This window comes from Aquarana catesbeiana, linkage group LG03 (genome assembly GCF_042186555.1).
Source record: "Aquarana catesbeiana isolate 2022-GZ linkage group LG03, ASM4218655v1, whole genome shotgun sequence".
NCBI classification, from domain to species: Eukaryota; Metazoa; Chordata; class Amphibia; order Anura; family Ranidae; genus Aquarana; species Aquarana catesbeiana.
The window spans coordinates 562612705-562632713 of record NC_133326.1 but is presented as its reverse complement, the minus strand read 5'-3'; the positions used below and the strand labels follow the sequence as shown (position 1 = coordinate 562632713).

Sequence of the window (20009 nt, the reverse complement as noted above, 5' to 3'; positions counted from 1 at the left end):
ATCATCCTAGGACACTAAAAAGGCATCCTGAAAGTGAGAGGAGTTATCCTGGGCTGGCCTACAGTTTTGTTTGCTATTGTCCAATTTTCATGTAGGTAGAAGTCTAATCAGAGTTAAAGACTTCCTGTGTCGCTCAATAAATAAGAAATTCCATGTCCAAACTTGGGGCAGGGGTGGCATACTAGGACAGTGCCACCCAATCTACTGCCAAAGTTTGTGAAAAAGAGAATGGGTAGCTATGTCCTTCATTTTAGGTATCTGTTGTGAACAATGGGTCCAGCTGAAACACTGGAACTCAACCCTTTGACCATATAGTGTACAAGAAATGTGCCCTGATCACTTGCCATAGTACCAACTAATCATTTAGTAATTATTATGTGAGGGAGAGGTCTATATTCAAATGGATCAGCATGAGAAAACTATATTAAAATGTAAATTTTTTGTTTTTTTTTTAATTAGCATGAAGTGGTGGTAAAAAATGTCACATACAATTTATTTCAGTACAATTGGATATCCAAAAAAGGTGAAAAAGTCTGTCCATAATTTAGAAAGTAGAAAATAATTCTAGAACATTCTGGTGCAAGTTATTTCAGATCACGCTCTGGATACTCGAAGAAGGCCTCTTATTCTCCTGACCAGCGCCTGGATGAAGCTGTGCCGAGACCGAACTTTGCAGTAGACACTCTCAATGTCTAGCAGGCGCTTCTGCAAGGATTCCCCGAAAATGTTAGCACCTTCTCTCTGCAGCTGATGGGGCGGAATTAAAAAAAAAAAAAATAGATTAGTATGGGCAATTTTATTTAGTTTTAGAGATTTAAATCTACTGCAGTCGGTCCTTTTGTTCACACATATTTCTATGACCTAGCACCCAGGAGAGCAATTTCACCTACCTATTGCAAAATGTCATTGCATTCTTTTGCAGTTTCTGCTCCTCTTTTAGGTAGCATCAAGGGTATATTAGACTCCTAATGTCACCTCTGCACTGAGGTTAAACAAGCACAGATTGGGTTTAAGTGGCTTTTTCCTTGGTAACAGTGCTCTGAAACCGGAAGTGACGAAATGGAGGCACATCTATGGCTTAAACCTGCCACAGACATCCTGGGCCTGCAGGAGGGACAGCGGAGCCCAGGACACACAGCGAGGTTGTCAGGATTGGGTGTTGGGGGGCACAGCATGTTCTGGTGTATGTGGAAGTGATAGGGCTTTGTAGCCACTCAACTCACTTCCATTATTTATTTTATTTATTTATTTCAGGTACTTATATAGCGCCGTCAATTTACGCAGCGCTTTACATATACATTATACATTCACATCAGTCCCTACCCTCAAGGAGCTTACAATCTAAGGTCCCTAACTCACATTCATACATACTAAGGACAATTTAGACAGGATCCAATTAACCTACCAGCATGCTTTTGGAGTGTGGGAGGAAACCGGAGTACCCGGAGGAAACCCACGCAGGCACAGGGAGAACATGCAAACTCCAGGCAGGTAGTGTCGTGGTTGGGATTCGAACCAGCTACCACTGTGCCGTGGTGTAGTGGTAGCATGGCTGATGAAGCGTGAACACACTCCCAAATTCTATAGCAGCCAGGTGTGTTCACAGGCCCGTGACGTTGCCAAAACAAGCCTTATATTGGTGTCAGCAAAAGGCTTAATTACTACTATTGGTCATGGATTTGTTAAAATCACAGATGTGCTCTATCAATGAATGATACAATAAACTATATTTTATTAATTAATCTCTTAAAATACCAGATTATAACACCCTTTTTAAGGCTCACCATATCAATGTCTTGTTGGGTAATCTTGCTTTGTAATCTGAAGTCAAAGTTCGAGTCGTTCAGTGTATCTATGGAAGCAACAAAGATTAACATACCAGAGCTAAAAGTGTCATGTAGGTTATGATTTTGTACATGTAAACAATCTTACACAATAAAACCACAATAGTGTCCCCCCCATGTCTTGCATGAGACTGGGAAACACTTTACTCACCTTGGAGCTTTCTAGTGCTGAAGGATGTGTTGTTGAACAGTGAATCTGGGCTGTCATGTGGGGTGTACTGGAGCAGGTAGTATTCTAGGTGGCGCCATAGTATGAACAGACATGTTTCTATGATATCTAATTTCGTTGCAGCTCAAAGAAAATGAGTGGAGAAAATTTACTGTAGTCAAAACGAATGTTAAAATAGTTATCCACATTAGCATCAGTGGCTCATCATTAGCTATAACTGGACAGATATTAAGAGTGCCTTTAATTTCTGGATTTTACACTTGCTCTGCCAAATTCTTCTCAGTGCATGGCTGTTCAGTGGGACATGTCAACGCAAGTCTGATCATTTGAGGAGGACAGGCAGTGCTTCCAGCACAGCCAAAAAGCTAACAGTGCTGGGATGGATTTGCTCTCATGCCTAGCGTGGTCAGTTTTGAAATAGGAAAGCAGGGGGGCTTACAATATCAGCAGGTATTTCACATAAAAGGAAGAAATACAATGAGAACAGGATACTTTAAGATAAGTACATGGTACAACAGGCACATACTAGGTATATGAAATGTTGGGGTAACAGTCATTAACCGCTTGCCGACTGGCTCACGCCAATATACGTCAGCAGAAGAGCACGTACAGGCATACTAACGTACCTGTACGTTGCCCTAAGACACGGCTTGTGGGTGCGTGCGTCGCCGGCAGCGCGCGCGCCGTGTGATCGCGGGTCCCGTGGCCTCGATGTCCGTGGGGATACCCGCAATCGTCTCACGGATAGAAAAAACGGGGAAATGCTGATGTAAACAAGTATTTCCCCGTTCTGCCTAGTGACACTGATCACAGCTCCCTGTAATCGGGAGCGGTGATCAGTGTCGTGTCACACATAGCCCAGCCCCCCCCATAGTTAGAATCACTCCCTAGGACACACTTAACCCCTACAGTGCCCCCTCCTGGTTAACCCCTTCACTGCCAGTCACATTTCCACAGTAATCAATGCATTTTTAATCGCACTGATCGCTGTATAAATGTGAATGGTCCCAAAATAGTGCCAAAAGTGTCCGATCTGTCCGCCATAATGTCGCAGTCACGATAAAAAAAAAAAATCGCTGATCGCCACCATTACTAGTAAAAAAAAAAAAAATTATTAATAAAAATGCCATAAAACTATCCCACATTTTGTAGATGCTATAACTTTTGCGCAAACCAATCAATAAACGCTTATTCCAATTTTTTTTACCAAAAATATGTAGAAGAATATGTATTGGCCTAAACTGAGGAAAAAAAAAATCTTTTTATTAATATATTTTTTGGGGATATTTATTATAGCAAAAAGTAAAAGAAGATGCTTTTTTTTTTCAAAATTGTCACTCTTTTTTTGTTTATAGTGCAAAAAATAAAAACCGCAGAGGTGATCAAATACAACCAAAAGAAAGCTCTATTTGTGGGAAAAAAAGGACGTCAATTTTGTTTGGGAGCCACGTCGCACGACTGCACAATTGTTAGTTAAATCGACGCAGTGCCAAATCGCAAAAAGTGCTCTGGTCTTTTGCCAGCCAAATGGTCCGGGGCTAAAGTGGTTAAGGTGCCAAGGAAACAAGGGGGGGCTGCACAGGCGGAAAAATTCATGTGACACCCTGCACAAAGACTTTACCAAGGAATAAGGCGCAATAGGTCTCTGAAACAGAAAGGGCAAGGCTGAAATCTATCCGTTGATGGTACTTAACACAGGAGACAACCGACTAGGAAAAAAAAGACGTCCCAGAAAATACTGGTTGCGAATAAAACTTGCACATCATGTAATAAAGGCTTTAAATGTACAGTAGTAGATCAAAATCACTGCAACACCCTCTAGCTTTATCCTGCACAATAATCAAGGAAGAAGATACAGTGGAGGGAAAGCATAGTTTAGGAAAAACTGACCAAGGAGTCAGCAGGGCATCTACCACAAATGCCCGATGATTCCTGGATTGGGACACAAACCTGTCCAATTGGTTGTTCAATATCGACGCCAAGAGGTCCACATATCGCATTTCCCACAGCAGACAAATCTCTGCAAAAACCTTTGAATGAAGGGTCCATTCTCCCAGTGTCAGCAGCTGATGAATCAAAGTCCCTCTGCTATTTTCCACTCTGGCAAAACACCTAGAAATTGCCTAAAAAAATTGTATACAAGCAAGTGGGCGGATGAAGCCTGCCTATTAGTTGCATAAACCCACAAGTTTTCATTGTGCACCATTACAACCTTCCAGCCACCAGTGTCCTAAAAACCAATGACATCTCTGGTTGATAAGGAGGATGTTAGGCACTTGTACAGCATCCTTGTTTGTCCCTCCCCATCAGCTCTGGGGTCACATTAGCTGAACGAGGGAGAGAAAGTGAGGAAGAAGAGAAAACATTGGCATATTAATCGGTACCAGTGTGCAAAAGTGTGTTTGCTTTGGAAGAATAATCTCCTCTAACGTTGGGTGTCCTATGTGTGTGGTTATTGCTGCATAATGTGAAACCTTACACTGCTCTAGAGTACCTCCCTGCATCCGTCATAAAGACCTTCCACTTCATCAAAAGGAAAAATTTCCCTGCATTCTGCATCTGGGTGGATACCCACCATTGTAGAGGTGACCTGGTCTTGAAAGTCAGATGCCGCAGCAGATCCAAGGTCTCCTGACAGGATATTGAGCTGAAGAGCTCTGAAGTAAAACAGCAAATCAAAGGCAGCTACCACCCCTCCCCCCCTCATGCCCGAGTTAAGGGATCTTCACTTGGACTCCACCTGGGATTGAAGAGGAAGGCATTTCTCCTGTAGAAACAGTACCTTCACCTGTGTGGAGGGCTAAGCCTTCATACCCCCAAAGGTTGAGTTGGAACCAAGGCAGACTTCTGAAGGTTCAGCAACCAAGAAAACTTTTCCAGGAACTGTACCATAATTTGACATCAGTCTCTGAGCTGATTGCTCCCTGAGGAGCAGGTAATCCAGGTACCTCACGATGGGGATACCCTGGGGTCCTCAACAACCGTAGAACTGAAGCCAACCTCTTGATAAACACTCTGTGGGCCTTGGACAGGCCAAAAAGGCGATGCCACAAACTGGTAGTGGCGATACTACACATCAAATTGCAAAAACCATTCCTGAGGCCAGAAGTCCCCTTGATGAAGCAAAGCAATCACCTATCAGGTGGATTCCATCCTGAATTTCTGTCAGGAAATTGTTGAGAACCTTAAAGCCCAGAAAAGGCTGGACGCCTCAGTTTAGGATTGGGAACCGTAAACTGGTTGGAACCTCTCCCTCTCCAGTGTGGGTGTGATGACCCCCTGCAGCTCTGGGAAGTCTGTAGTCCCAAAGAAAACTGCTCTTTTGTGGCTCCAAAGATACCCTTAAGTGCAAACTAACCCCCAAACAGTATATATTATTCTTAAAGCAGGGACCCTGGAGAATAAAAAATGGTGGCTGTCGCAATTTTTTATGTTAATATTTGTATGACCATTTATCAAATGCAAATTTTCAGGAAAAAAAAAAAAAAAACAATAACAAGAATTTAAAGCACACAAACAAAATAGAATACCCAATTTTTTGGTAGCTATAAAAGATGATGTTGCATCAAGTAAACGGATACCAAGCATGCCAAACAACTAAAAAATTGCATGCACACATGAAATGGCCACAAACTACAATACCTAAAATGTTTCATAGATGATGCTTTAAAACCCTTTACAGGTCAGCAGTGTATAGTTCATCAAGAAGGATGGCCCTAGAATTACTGTTCGTAGTCTGACAATCTTGGTTTAAAAATGCATGTGCATTTGCACATTTTATTTTTTTTTAATTTAAATTTATTGCTATCAAAGGGGGGCCAACACACCCCTAATGTGATAACTTTGGGATAGTAACAGATACTCTTTTTGGAGACCGCCAATGTCTCTACCATCCTCCAATGCAGCTAAACAAGCACAGATCATGCTAGATTAACTGCTTCCCTGGCTGTAGCAGCCAGGGAATGACAGCTCTGAAACTGGAAGTGATGAAATCGTTGTTTCAGACTTCAACAGTCACAGAGGAGATTGGGGAATAGAGGTTATTCCATCTCCTCTAGGATAGCGGAACACAAAGCAAAAATAAAAAATATGGAGTTTTTCGTTTAACCACTTCCATACCGGGCCTATTCTGGCACTCCTCTCCTACATGTAAAAATCATATATTTTTGCTAGAAAATTACTCAGAACCCCCAAACATTATATGTTTTTTTAGCAGACACCCTAGGGAATAAAATGGCGGTCGTTGCAACTTTTTTTGTTGCGCGGTATTTGCGCAACAATTTTTCAAACGCGTTAAAAAAAAAAAAAGTTTCATAAATTAAAAAAAAAAATAACAAAACAGTAAGTGAGCCCCCTTTTTTCTGTATAATGTGAAAGATGATGTTACGCCGAGTAAATAGATACCAAACATGTCACACTTTAAAATTGCGCACTCATGGAATGGTGCCAAACTTTGGTACTTAAATCTCCATAGGCGATTTTTTTTTTTTTTTTACAGGTTATCAGTTTCGAGTTACAGAGGAGATCTAGTGCTGGAATTGTTGCTCTCGCTTTAACGCACGCGGCGATACCTCACATGTGTGGTTTGAACGGTGTTTACATATCTGGGTGGGACTTGCATGCGCTTCTGTTCGCAAGTACACGGGGACAGGGCGCTTTAAAATTTTATTTTTTACACTCTCTTTAAAAAAAAACATTTTTGATCAATTTTATTCGTATTACAAGGAATGTAAACATCCCTTGTAATAGGAATAGTGTGTGACAGGTCCTCTTTATGGAGAGATATGGGGTCTCCACATCTCTCCTTCAGGCTGGAAAGCATGAGATAAAAAATAAATAAATAAAAGATCCCATGCTTTCCAGGCGCGATCGCGGCTTTGTTTACAACCGCAGCCCGGACGTGACGTCATAACGTCGCGCCTAGGCCTCCGATGGTCATAGAAATGACTGGTGACCATCTGTTCACCGGAAATTTCTATGCTCGTCATCCAGCGGCGGCAGATTCTTTCTCCGGGCCCCCAATGGCATGGGAGAGCTTGGAGAAGAACCGGAGGGCGAGGGATGTCCCCTCCCGTCGCCTGTAAGAACGATCAAGTGGCGGAACTGCCGCTATGATCATTCTTACGGTGCACAGAATCGCCGGCTTTAAAAGATGATACCTGTAGCTGCAGGCATCATTCAGATATCAAAGTGAAAATATATTACTAAATATAAACTTGCGCTGATGGAAACAACTAAATGATGATAAAATGCAGCTGCTGTAGACAAGGTGCTAATCACTTGAAAAAATGTGGATTAAAAAAAAATACAGCGCTTGCAACATACATGTTAACATATAAGTGAAATCAACAAAAAAAGTACAAATAGAAATCCAAATAAATGCAACTGAAGTGTAAATCCACAATGAAGTAGGTGCAAAAAATGCTTCACAAACTTGCAGGAGTACAGTGACACCCCCTTTTGCATCCCCACTCACCAGAACAGGACGACCCCCAGCTTTGCAGTCCAGGGGTCACTTCAGGCCTGTAAATGGTATCCCACACATGTGGACTGGTGTCAAAACATCAGATGATAGATCGGTGTAGATTTCCACTCAGAGGCTCTCAACAGGATATGCAGGCACCCCGAAATGAAAAGAGGATGGACTAAAAGTGAAGTACTGTTATAAAAGTTAATTTATTGCGCATAGGGATCGGTACTTACAAAAAGACGATTAAAAACAGGCATGGATACAGAGCTGTGAATACAGGAAGCAGCCGCTCATAGCTTGAGTTCCATGGACCGGAAGTGACATCAATCGAAAGAGGAAATTATGTCAATGCATTTCGCCCTTCCACAGGGTGTCAAGGACCTCATTGCCTGCTGATAGTGCCATTCTTAAATACTATTACAACGAGAGAGAGAAACTCCCCTGCTGCGAACCAATCAGAATGGCATTGCATCCCCTTGTTTCTCTCATCCCCACCTCTCCCGACCTCTTTCTTCTTCTTCTTTTCCTTCCTCTTCTCCTCTCTCTCCTTGGTTCTTTGTCCTAAGCGCAGAGATTTTGTGGCTTTGATACAGAATGGCATTGCGGCCATCTTGTTGGTTGGATAAAAAATGTCACTACCATGGCTGGAGCAAGGTCCATAGGAGAGACAAGGTTGCCATGGACCTGGTTAGAAAAAACTAACAGAGAAAAAACTTTGACGTCAATTCCAGTGACAGGTGGAAATAGTGCCAAATATGAAAATACAAAAATACCTAAACTAAACAGATGGAATGAATAAAAATAAATATATATATATATATATATATATATATATATATATACACACAAAAAAAAAAAAATAAAAATAAAAATAAAAATGAAATAGAAAATGAAAAAAAAAATAAGAATAAAAATAATAATGATGAAAAAATAAAAACAAAATAAATCAAAATAACTACATACAAAAAAGATATTAAAAAAGCTATTAAAACTAAAAAACACCCCCTAACAAAACAACAGCATTAACTTCCCATACTAAAAATTGGACAAGAAACAGTTCAGGTCTAGTTCGATGTTTAACCCCTGAGGGCTCATAGTTCTTAAACGATGGATCCACTGAGTCTCATTGTGAGAAATGGCTCTTTTAAGATTACCTCCTCTCCAATGCCCTTCAATTCTGTCAATACCACATGAGGTAAGCCCACTTGGGTCCTTACCGTGGACCAACCTTAAATGATTGGATAAACTGTGATGTTTGAAACCCTTTTTAATTCTGTTGCCATGTTCACATAGTCTGACTCCCAAAGCCCTAGTTGTCCTGCCTACGTATTGAAGACCGCAGGGACAGGACAAGAGGTAAGTGACATGGGTCGTGCCCATGCACATCACACATCTCCCACAACTAAAAAAAAAACAACCCGATCCAAGAAAGTACATGTTTTCTTCGGCGGATCAACAACATTGGGTGCTAATCTAATACGTAAGGTGGGGGGCTTGGTGTAGATAAACTGTGGTTTGTTTGGTAGCACCTTAGCAAGATCATTATCCTTCAACAAAAGGTGCCAATATTTACGAATGATTTTTTCCACCTGTTTGAACTGATGGGTAAAACCTGTCACAAATGAAAAGCCAAAATCTCTATCATCCACCACTTTTTTCTTAAACAGATCTTCTCTATCAGTGCTTCTTACAACTGCCAAAGTCTTATTTACCTCACAAGGGGAATATCCTTTTCTCCAAAAAACGGTCAAACAAAACCCTACACAAGAACCCACTTAAACCACCAGGGAGACCTGTTTTAAGTGGGGTGGATTCTTTGTTTACCAGAATTGGCGAATACTTGGACAGTTTCTTGCAGCCGTTGGCTCAGAGTTGTCCCGCATATCTTAAAGATAGTAGGAACCTCATGGAATTGTTACCACAAGTAGAGGTTAATGAAGGTGACATACTGGCCAGCATTGATGTCAATTCTCTATATACCAATATCAAACAGAAACATGCTGTTGAAGCTGTGGTATGGGCCCTAATCAGCACGAAGATAAAAAAAACAAAAAAAACATTTTTTTGGTTCATGCTTTAGACCTGGCCATGAGTCATATTTTTTTCTGGCATGACAAGCAGTTTTATAGGCAAAAGAGATCAGTAGCAAAGGGGGCCAAGTACGCCCCCTCAGTCAACTTGTTCATGAGTTACTGGGAAAAAGATTCCATCTTTAGTAGTAACTTCCCTCAGCTTAAGTTTTACAAGCGTTATATTGATGACATCATTATTGTTTGGGCAGGATCAAATGAGTCATTTTTACGTTTTTGTCAAAAATTGGTGAGAATAGATTTGGTATTTCCTTCTCGTCAACTTCTGACATTCAAAGCAATAATTTTTTGGATTTAGTCATCTTCAAAGAGAACCATCAACTGTCCACAAAAACCTATTTCAAGGAAGTGGACAGAAATGGCTACATTCTGCTAGGAAGCTGCCACCACCCCCGATGTCTTAGCACAATTCCTAAATGCCAATTTTTGAGGGTTAGGCGGAATTGTGCCAGAATCGAGGATTTTGACCTACAGGCTAGGGTTTTGTTTGACCGTTTTTTGGAGAAAAGGATATTCCCCTTGTGAGTTAAATAAGACTTTGGTGTGGTGGTGGATGATAGAGACTTTGGCTTTTCATTTATGACAGGTTTTACCCGTCAGTACAAACAGGTGGAAAAAATCATTCGTAAATATTGGCACCTTTTGTTGAAGGATAATGATCTTGTTAAGGTGCTACCAAACAAACCACAGTTTATCTACACCAAACCCCCCCCCCCCCCCCCCCTCCGCTTTACGTCTGAGATTAGCACCCAACGTTGTTGATCCGCCTAAGAAAACATGTACTTTCTTGGATCAGGTTGTTTTTTTTAGTTGTGGGAGATGTGTGATGTGCAAAACATCCAAACATAGGGTAAGGAAAACTATGGATTTCACTTCACACTCCTCAGGCGAGTCTTTTAAAATTAACAAATTCATCACGTGTGGTACGACCCATGTCACTTACCTCTTGTCTTGTCCCTGGGGTCTTCAATACATAGGCAGGACAACTAGGGTTTTGGGAGTCAGACTACATGAACATGTCAACAGAATTAAAAAGGGTTTCAAACATCACAGCTTATCCAATCATTTTAGGTTGGTCCAAGGTAAGGACCCAAGTGGGCTTACCTTCTGTGGTAATGACAGAATTGAAGGGTATTGGAGAGGAGGTAATCTTAAAAGAGCCAATTCTCGCAATGAGACTCGGTGGATCCATCGTTTAAGAACTATGAGCCCTCAGGGGTTAAACATCGAAATAGACCTGAACTGTTTCTTGTCCAATTTTTAGTATGGGAAGTTTAGTGCTGTTGTTTTGTTAGGGGGTGTTTTTTAGTTTTAATATATATCTTTTTTGTATGTAGTTTTTTTGTATGTAGTTATTTTGATTTTTTCATCATTATTATTTTTATTCTTCTTCTTATTTTCATTTTCTATTTCATTTTCATTGTATTTGCATTTATTTTTTTATTTTTAGTTTATCTTTATTTTCATTTTATTATTTTTATTTGTATTTATATTTATTTTTATTCATTTCATGTGTTTAGTTTAGTTTAGGTATTTTCATATTTGGCACCATTTCCACCATGTCACCGGAATTGTCGTCAAAGTTTTCTCCAAGTTAGATTTTTTCTAACCAGGTCCATGGCGACCTTGTCTCTCCTATGGACCTTGCTCCACCCATGGTAGCGACAGTTTTTATCAAACGAACAAGATGGCCGCAATGCCATTCTGATTGGTTCGCAGTGGGGGGTTTCTCTATCTCTCCTAGTATTTAAGAATGGCACTATCAGCAGGAAATGAGGTCCTTGATGACGCCCTGTGGGAGGGTGAAATGCATTGACATAATTTCCTGTTTCGATTGACGCCACTTCCGATCCGTGGAACGCACGCTATGAACGGCTGCTTCCTGTATTCACAGCTCTATATCCATGCCTGTTTTTAATCGTCTTTTTGTAAGTACCGATCCCTATGCGCAATAAATCAACTTTTATAACAGTACTTCACTATTAGTCCATCCTCTTTTCATTTCTGGGTGCCTGCATATCCTGTTGAGAGCCTCTAAGTGGAAATCTACACCGATCTATCATCTGATGTTTTGACACCAATCCACGTGTGTGGGATACCATTTACGAGCCTGAAGTGACCCCTGGACTGCAAAGCTGGGGGTGGTCCTGTTCTGGTGAGTGGGGATGCAAAAGGGGGTGTCACTGTACTCCTGCAAGTTTGTGAAGCATTTTTTGCACCTACGTCATTGTGGACTTACACTTAAGTTGCATTTATTTGGATTTCTATTTGGACTTTTTTTGTTGATTTCACTTATATTGTATGTTGTGAGCGCTGTATTTTTTTGTCCACATCATTTAGCTATCCCCACTGAAAGTCAAAGATGTCATATGACATCCTTGGGCTGGAAGTGGTTAAAAAAGTCCCTGACCCTTTCCAAAAACGCTGAGGCACAAAAATGCATTGATGTGAATGTGTGCCATGGGAACCCATGTTAAAAAAACAGGTCCTGCATTTCTGCAAAAAGCATGAAAAAACGCATTGGTGTAAATGGCGCCTAAAAGTCCTCCTCCCAGCAGAAAGTAGTCACTTTGCCTTTACTCCTCAACTCTTCTGTTAAGCCACTGGCTGCAATGACATAGGGAGATATTTTACAGGTAAACAACATGCATAGAATACACGTATAATCTTATAGGAGGGTTTTTTCTAAGACTGGTTTTTACAACAGCTTAACTAAATGTTTTTTTTTCTTAAATCGAAAGCTACTTTAAGTGGACATAGCACAAAAGGTGTAACACTTCCAGATCTGTATTGCCTCTACCAGAGATCAAAGGATACAGCAGCAGACAGACAAAAGTTTGGCTTTGCTGTTGATGAGTTTCACCAGTCTCCTCCGTGCCAAAGCATACTTCTGTGTGCTGGAGATTTTATCTATCCCGAGTGGCATCTCAAACTGGGACAACTGAAGACAGAAGATATATCACTGATTGGAGAATACCTTCCAGTTTTTAAAGACACAATGCAGGACAGAATATTTTGGTCTTGGCAGATACCTCTTTAATTTCATCGGGTGGAAGTTGCTCCACGTTCTGTAACTTGCTTACGCTCTGTCGATGGATGTCGTAGTAAGTGAAAAAGTCGCTGGAGCATTGCTTAAGGAGAGACAAGACAATGCCGAGACTGGGGAGTCTCCATGAGGAGAAGAGGGATGTCTGGGAGTCTGTAGTGTAAACAAATGAAAAAAAAAAGATTTTAGATATACAAAATTATTAAAAGCCACATTATTTTGACCACATTCCCCCCCCCCACTTACTTGCTCTTCCTGCAGCATTGTCACCCTATGGAAAGCATAGTCCAAAGACAGCCATGGGCGTTCTGCTTTTATTTCATTTAGCCCCCTGGGACTAACACATTTTTTCATTTATACAAAACGAGTTGGATGGAGGAGTCCACCCTGTTGGGACATTGTAGCTGCTGATCAAGAAAAGTTTTCCAGCATGTCTGATTGACTCCTGTTGAGCAGGGATGACCACACACTGATCAAAACTTGGCCAGTCCCTGTTGTACTACCTGAAGTTCAATTAGTGTATGGCCAGCTTTAGATTGATATATACTTTCAAATGGACTAAATAAGCAAAAAACGAATTCAAGTGATATTAAATCTTCAGCTTGGAAGCGCTTTCAGAAGCGGATTTTATTTACTACAGACTATGTAGCTTACTTTTAACCATTTCAGCCCCAGAAGGATTTACCCCCTTAATGACCAGGCCATTTTTTGTGATACGGCACTGCGTTATTTTAACTGACAATTGCGTGGTCATGCGACGTTGTACCCAAACAAAATTGATGTGCCCCCCCCCCCCGACAAATAGAACTTTCTTTTGGCGTTTTTTATTTTTAGCGCTATATACAAAAAAAAAGAGCAACAATTTTGGAAAAAAAAAAAAAACAATAAGTTTTACTTTCTGCTATAAAAACATACCCAGTAAAAAAAAAAAAAAAATCTTCATAATTTTAGGCCAATATGTATTTGGCTACATATTTTTGGTAAAAAAAAAAATCCCAATTAGCGTATATTGATTGGTTTGCGCAAAAGTTATAGCGTCTACAAAACTATGGGATCGATTTAGGGACCTTATTAATTTTTTTACTAGTAATGGTGGCAATCAGCGATTTTTAGCTGGACTGCGATATTGCGGTGGACAAATGACACTTTTTGGGGACCAGTGACACCAATAAGCACTAAAAAAAAAAAAAATGCACGGACACTGTATAAATGTCAGGGAAGGGGTTAACATCAGGGGAGATCAAGGGGTTAACGATGTTCCCTCAGTGTGCTTACTAACTGTGTGGGGGATGGACTCACTACAGGAACAGACAAATCTGTGTTCTTGATTAGCAGGAAGCACAGATCTCTCTGTTCCTGCCTGACAGAAGGGATGGTCTGCTTTGTTTACATCAGCAGACCGCTGTTCTGTCATTGCACTAGGCGATCGCGGCTGCCAGGCCCGCCGATTGGCTCCTGCTGTGTCCAATTACAGCGGGAGCACGTTGCCGGTGTCACCCAGACAAAGTACAGGTACGTTTTGCACTGCCGGGTCATCCTGCCACAGTATTTGGCCAGTGGTTGGTCCTTTTCATTTATGAATGAAAGGTCTGACTCCTCCGTTTAAAGTGGCTGTAAACCCTTACATATACTCAGTGCAGCGACTGGCTTCAGGTGATAAACCGAAATTTAACAAATCCTCCTACATAAGTTGTACCCGTTTATCTGCAGTCTCCCCTTCTCTACACCTGTTCAAATCCAGAATTTTTAAACCTTGTCTAAGCTGTCAGAAAAAAAAAAAAAAAGGGGGCAAAGAGCTGAAGTTACACTCTGCAGTGCTCAGTGAGGAAAGCTCTGAGAGCTGATTGGAGGGAAGGGACACACTCCCCTCCACACAGCGCAGAGGAACAGAGCTGAGGCAGTCAATCAGCTGGAGCTCCCTCCCTGTTAACTTTTTTCCTCATGATGTAAAAAAAAAAAAAAAAAAGAAAACTTGTCAGAAGTGCTTCATGCTTATAGCAGAGGAACGAAGCAACAGACAGATATAACACTTTGTGCTCTGGATTGAAACAAGTACACAATATAGAGGGATAGGCTTTATTTATATTTCATGTCTGAGGTTTACAACCAGTTTAAAGAGCACTTTTCATTGGGGAAAATGATAGTACAGCTTCTATGAATATAGTAGGGGGGTGAAAAGAGCGGGCATGGTCCTCAGTTTTGACGAGTGCCTGTGACATGTGGAGCAGCAAGTATTAACCCCCACAGCACCAGAAGATCACACCTGTGGGGGTATTTTGTAGGGGGCAGAGGATGAAAGATTTCATGGAACAGAGCAGCCACCAGCACATGGGACAATAGTCATTCATGTAAGTGGTAATATAAAAACCAAAACAAAAAAAATAGTTTCACTTACGCTTTAATCCTTGCTGGTGTTCGCGTTTAATCTAATGCCATGACTACTGCCCTGGGTTTCTGGTTTCAGGGTGGCTCGTTCTCTTGAAGCATCTCCTGCATCTTCCTACACTGTAGCATCAACAGAAACAAACTGCCTTCTAGCCTAGGATGGCAAGGCACTTCCCTGCTCCTTCCTCCTCCTCCCGCTTTTCTTCAAACTAAGAGACTGGAGACTGTACTGTCCACTGTTAACCCTTTCCTGTGAAGGCCAGAAGTTCAGGAAGCAGCGCTAAGAGCAGGAGTCAGCAACAATAAAAGTTGTAAACTGCAAATGCTGGGGTAAGAATTTTAGTAAACAGTTTACTGGGGAATTTGTATTCTATTGTGCTCAATGTGTTAAACTAAAAAGAGGGTTTAAAGTGTAATTAAACCCACATCATTAAAAACATGTCAGTACATGCTGTATTGATGTTGTTTATACTCACTCATCCATTATAGGATTAGTTTTCTGTATACTGCAAAAAACCTGATTGATCCGGACCTTCGCTGTCCCTCCCCTCCTGTCTGTCTCACCACTGCAGCTTGCAATTCTGAAGGGCAGCTGTTGCCACAACTAGTGCACATGCTCAGTTTTTAGTGTGTTTCCTGTCTGAGCAGCCAACAGAACTAGAGAGAGTCACACACGGTGGCCATATACACACCGGTTAAATGAAAGACCACGCCCTCCCCTCCTCCATGCCGAACACAATTGGGATGGGATCCTTTCAATCATGTACACCTTCACCCACACCATGTTAAAAAAAGCTAGGAAAATGTCACATGACTGGTTTGCATCGCTTATCAAAAAAGGTACTTCAATTTTTTTTTATTAAAAGAAATACAGTGGCATCATCAATATACATAAATAGGACTGATGATGTAAATTAAACAATGTGTATTTAGCACCAATTTATACTACTGCGATGTGCTTTTCATACCATATTCAGTGCAATTATGCAGTGCGACTTTGAATGTGGTTATCATATTCTATGGTGCCAAATTGCAAAGATATGGCACCAAAGTAGCACCGCACAAAGTCACATTGATGTGAACGGGTACCATTGAAAATAATGTTATTCCTCTTGTCATGCAATTATGTGCGACTCAAGTTGCATCAGGAATCGCACCTTTTTGAACCAGCACTTTCCTGTAAAATCCTTTTCTTGAATTACATCACAGGACACAGAAGAGTTCATATTTATGGACTACTTCGTTTTGCTGCCACCAGCAGGTGAATGGACACTGGCCAAAAAAAGGCAGGATTCCCCACCCAGGCATAACCCCTCCCAGCTCAGCCAAGTCTCAGTTTTGTAGCAAGCAATGAGGCTGCATTCACACTTGAGCGTTTTCAGCTCATAAAACTCCCCCGAAAAAACGCCTGAAAAACGCCCAACAAGCAAAATCCCATTAATTTCAATGGCACCTGTTCACATCTGAGCGTTTTGTTACCTGAAGCAAAAACACCTGAAAAACACCCCAAGCTAAAAAAAAACAAAAAAACATGAGCTTCTTTGAGGCAGATTACAGGCGTTTTTCTGCATTTTACATTGGTGACCTGAACAAAATCGCGGCAAAAAAACCCAGGCAAAATTGTTGTAAAAAAAACGGTAAAAACAAGCGACTTTGAAACGTTCAGGTGTGAATGCAGCCCGAGGAATAGACGAGGGGAGGAATCTTTGTGCCCTGTGACATACTTCAAGAAAAGGATTTTACAGGTAAAGCAAAGTTCCTAGTTTTTTAATAGTACATCAAAAGGACACAGAGTTCATACTGACTTTGGGATGCCCCAAAGCACTAAACATGAGGGGTGGGCAACACTGGGTCAACACTTCCCCATCCAACAAGACACTTCACCCAAAAATGGTGGTGGCCACAGAGGCATAAATATCTACCTGGTAAGACTTCTTAAAGTGTGAGGAGAAAACCAGGTAGCAGCCTTACAAATCTGAACAAACTAGAACCTTGTCCTTGATACCATAGGCCTGAGAAATGAGATAATGAATCCACCTGGAAATAGTGGATCGAGAAGCAGCCTGTCAAAACTAACCTCAGATAACTCGAATATCAACCAAAAAGTGAAACACCTTTCCCTTAGGATTAAGCAACAAAATGTTCTGAATCATGTAGAATGAAGAAACCCAATTGAGTAGGAAGGAGCACAGAGAACATCACTTTATCCTGGTGAAGAACCATGAAAGGTCCCCTCTAAAACCCTGCAAGCTGAAGTGATCAAAAAGGCAAGTTTTTGCGCAAGGAGCAACAGGGGAAACTTTCAGAAAGGTTCAAAGAAGACGACTGCAAAGCAGACAGGACCAAGTTAAGGTCCACCAGAGACCATGGGGGGCTGCGCAGCCAGAACAATCCATGTGATAACCTAAAAGCTTTAGCCAAGGAGTGGGACATAATAGGCATCTAAAAAAGCACAGACAGGACTAAGTTATGTGCCTTTGTGGTACTTACTAATATGTTCCACGCATAATATAGGGGATGAAATTTGGGAGTTTCACACGAGGTGAACTTAGCCTTACATGTACGATTGTATGCTTTACTGGAGGTCACTTTCTAGCTTTAAGATTGGTAGGAATTACAGAGTCAGAAACTCCCCGATCCTATTCCTCAGAACTTAGGCTTCAACCAACATACCGTCAAAGCCAGTAATCCTAAAGCAGGATGAATAATTGGTTCCTGCGACAGCTGATCTGGTCAGTTCAGACGTAGCCATGGCTTGTCTGCCAAGCAAGAGGTTTACAATGTCTACATACCATGTTCTTCTTGGCCAAGCAGGTGCAATTAGAATCACCACAATGCCACCCACCTTTATCCTGGGCAAAAGGCTCAGAAGATGCAGTGAAGGGAAGGCAAAGATCAGGGAAAATTGATACCAAGAATTCATTAGGGCATCCACTGCAAACCCTAGAGAATCCCTCGACTGGGACACAAAACTGTCCAGTTTGTTGTTGAATCTGGATACCAAGCAAGAAATCCACATCTTAGCATCCCGCTCTGCAGACGAGTCTCTGCAAACACCTCCAGGTGGAGCTCCTATTCTCCCAAATAAAGCTGCTAACGGTTGAGGAAGTCCACCTGACAATTTTCCATACTGGGAATGTGCACAGTGGAGAGGGCTGGAAAGTGAAGATCTGCCCACGACAAGATTAGTCTTCCTCTTCCTGAGCAGCGGACTTCTCGTCTCTCCTTGATGTGGATGTATGGCACAGCCGGGCCACTCTGACTGTACCCCGATGAGGAGACCCAAGAAGGCAGACAGACTAGTACATGAGAGCTTGACATGCACCATCTGTGCACACTGGAAATCAGTTTGAGCCGACTGCACCCTGAAAAGCAGGCCTTCCAGTTAACTCTATGATGGGGAAACCCCAGTTTTCAACAACCCCACAACCAAGGCCAATGCCATAGTTAACAGCCTGGGGTCCGTGCACAGCCTGATGGTAACATCACAAATGAAAAGTGACAGTCCTCTACTGTGAATCACAGAAACCATTGGCAGGGTTGGAAAATTGGAATGGGGATGCCTGATACCAGGATGTCCACTCGATGAAGAAGCATTCACCAACCAGGTAGATGCCATCTTAAATTTTTGTGTTTTCAGAAACTTGAGACCCTTGAGATCCAGAACTCTGTGTGACTTGGGAACCATAAGAAGCTGTGAGAGCTGCCCTCTGACAGCACAGGTGGAATGACCCCTTCCAAAAGCAGTCATCCCAGGGCCACAAGCAAACAGCTCTTTTTTGTGGATCTGAAGATACCCTTGAGCACAAAACGTGGCGCAGGGAAAAAAGCAAAACACCAGCTTGTAGCCTCTGGACATCATGCTACAGACCCAGTTGTTTGAGACTTCCTGAGTCCAGTTGGCCACAGAGGATAATAGGCATCACTGTGAGGAGGATTTTCCTCCAGAACCAGAGGACTTGGGAGTCCAGTCCTACTTATGGAACTAGAGCATAGGCTTCTGATTAGAGCCCAAGGCAGGTTGCTTACAAAAGTAAATCTTAGATTCTGAAGGCGTCATTGGATTCTGACTTGTCACCTTAACTTTCTTCTTAAAGGCATCATAAACCTTCCTACCAGCACCTTGTGTTTTTCACCTGCATAAGATGTCCATTGATCAAGTAGTTTCATGCCATTTGTTGCTGTGTACACACAAAACTTATAGTAGAGTGAATTCTCACAATCAGATGTCAGACGTTTCAGATTGTGTTCAAACATGCAGCATGGTCGCGCACAAGTTAATGCATGACCTATGTCTGTAGTACTGACACTCCCTCACTATGCTGTTTTTCATCACATTAGCACTCATTTGTTATGAAACACAGAGGAAATGGCAAGGCATGGATTGGACACACTGCGTGACCTAGAACATTAAGTTGCCTGTCTCTTTAACGAATAGGGACAAGCTAGGTGAAGGGCCACTCCTAACAGAGAGGACACCTTAAAGTAGAACTATAGACAAAACTTTATCATTTTGAATAAAGTAAAGGGAGGGTTATAATCCCAGTCAGTTTTTTTTTGCCATCTGTGTTCCATTGAAGATTTATCTTCACTTCTTGTCCCATAGCCAAAACAGGAAGCGAGTGGAAATCACTGCAAATGAAGGGAATCCCTTGGGGACCTCCAGGTCACGAGAAATAGTGTCCCCATTGGAAGACTTTTCTGGGGATCATAAACAAGGCAAATAGAGGGTGAATTCACCTAATGGACACACACACACACACACACCAATAAAAACCTAATAGGCATTCTAATCCATCTCTAGTCCAAAACTGAAAAAAAAAAAAAAAATGTCGCCTTTAGTTATACTTTAGGCCTCATGCACACTTGAGCTTAAAACGCTGCTTTTACAGGCATTTGAGCGTTTGCTTTTTCTTTCTCTGCCACTAAACTCCTCTCCATGTTAACCTATGTTTCCATGCACACTATAGGCATTTACAGGAGTTTAGAGGCAGGAAAAACTCCA

General features: G+C 41.7%; 1 protein-coding gene across 1 annotated transcript in view; it reads right to left on the bottom strand.

The window, feature by feature from the left end:
* Positions 1–469: 469 nt before the first annotated feature.
* The window catches only part of NUP205 (nucleoporin 205), a 189108-nt gene continuing 169568 nt past the window's right edge, over positions 470–20009 (bottom strand). Inside the window, 5 exon segments of the mRNA XM_073623597.1 lie at positions 470–747; positions 1785–1852; positions 1996–2121; positions 12391–12514; positions 12606–12772. Of these exon segments, the coding sequence (XP_073479698.1) occupies positions 595–747; positions 1785–1852; positions 1996–2121; positions 12391–12514; positions 12606–12772 (638 nt within the window). The 3' untranslated portion in view covers positions 470–594.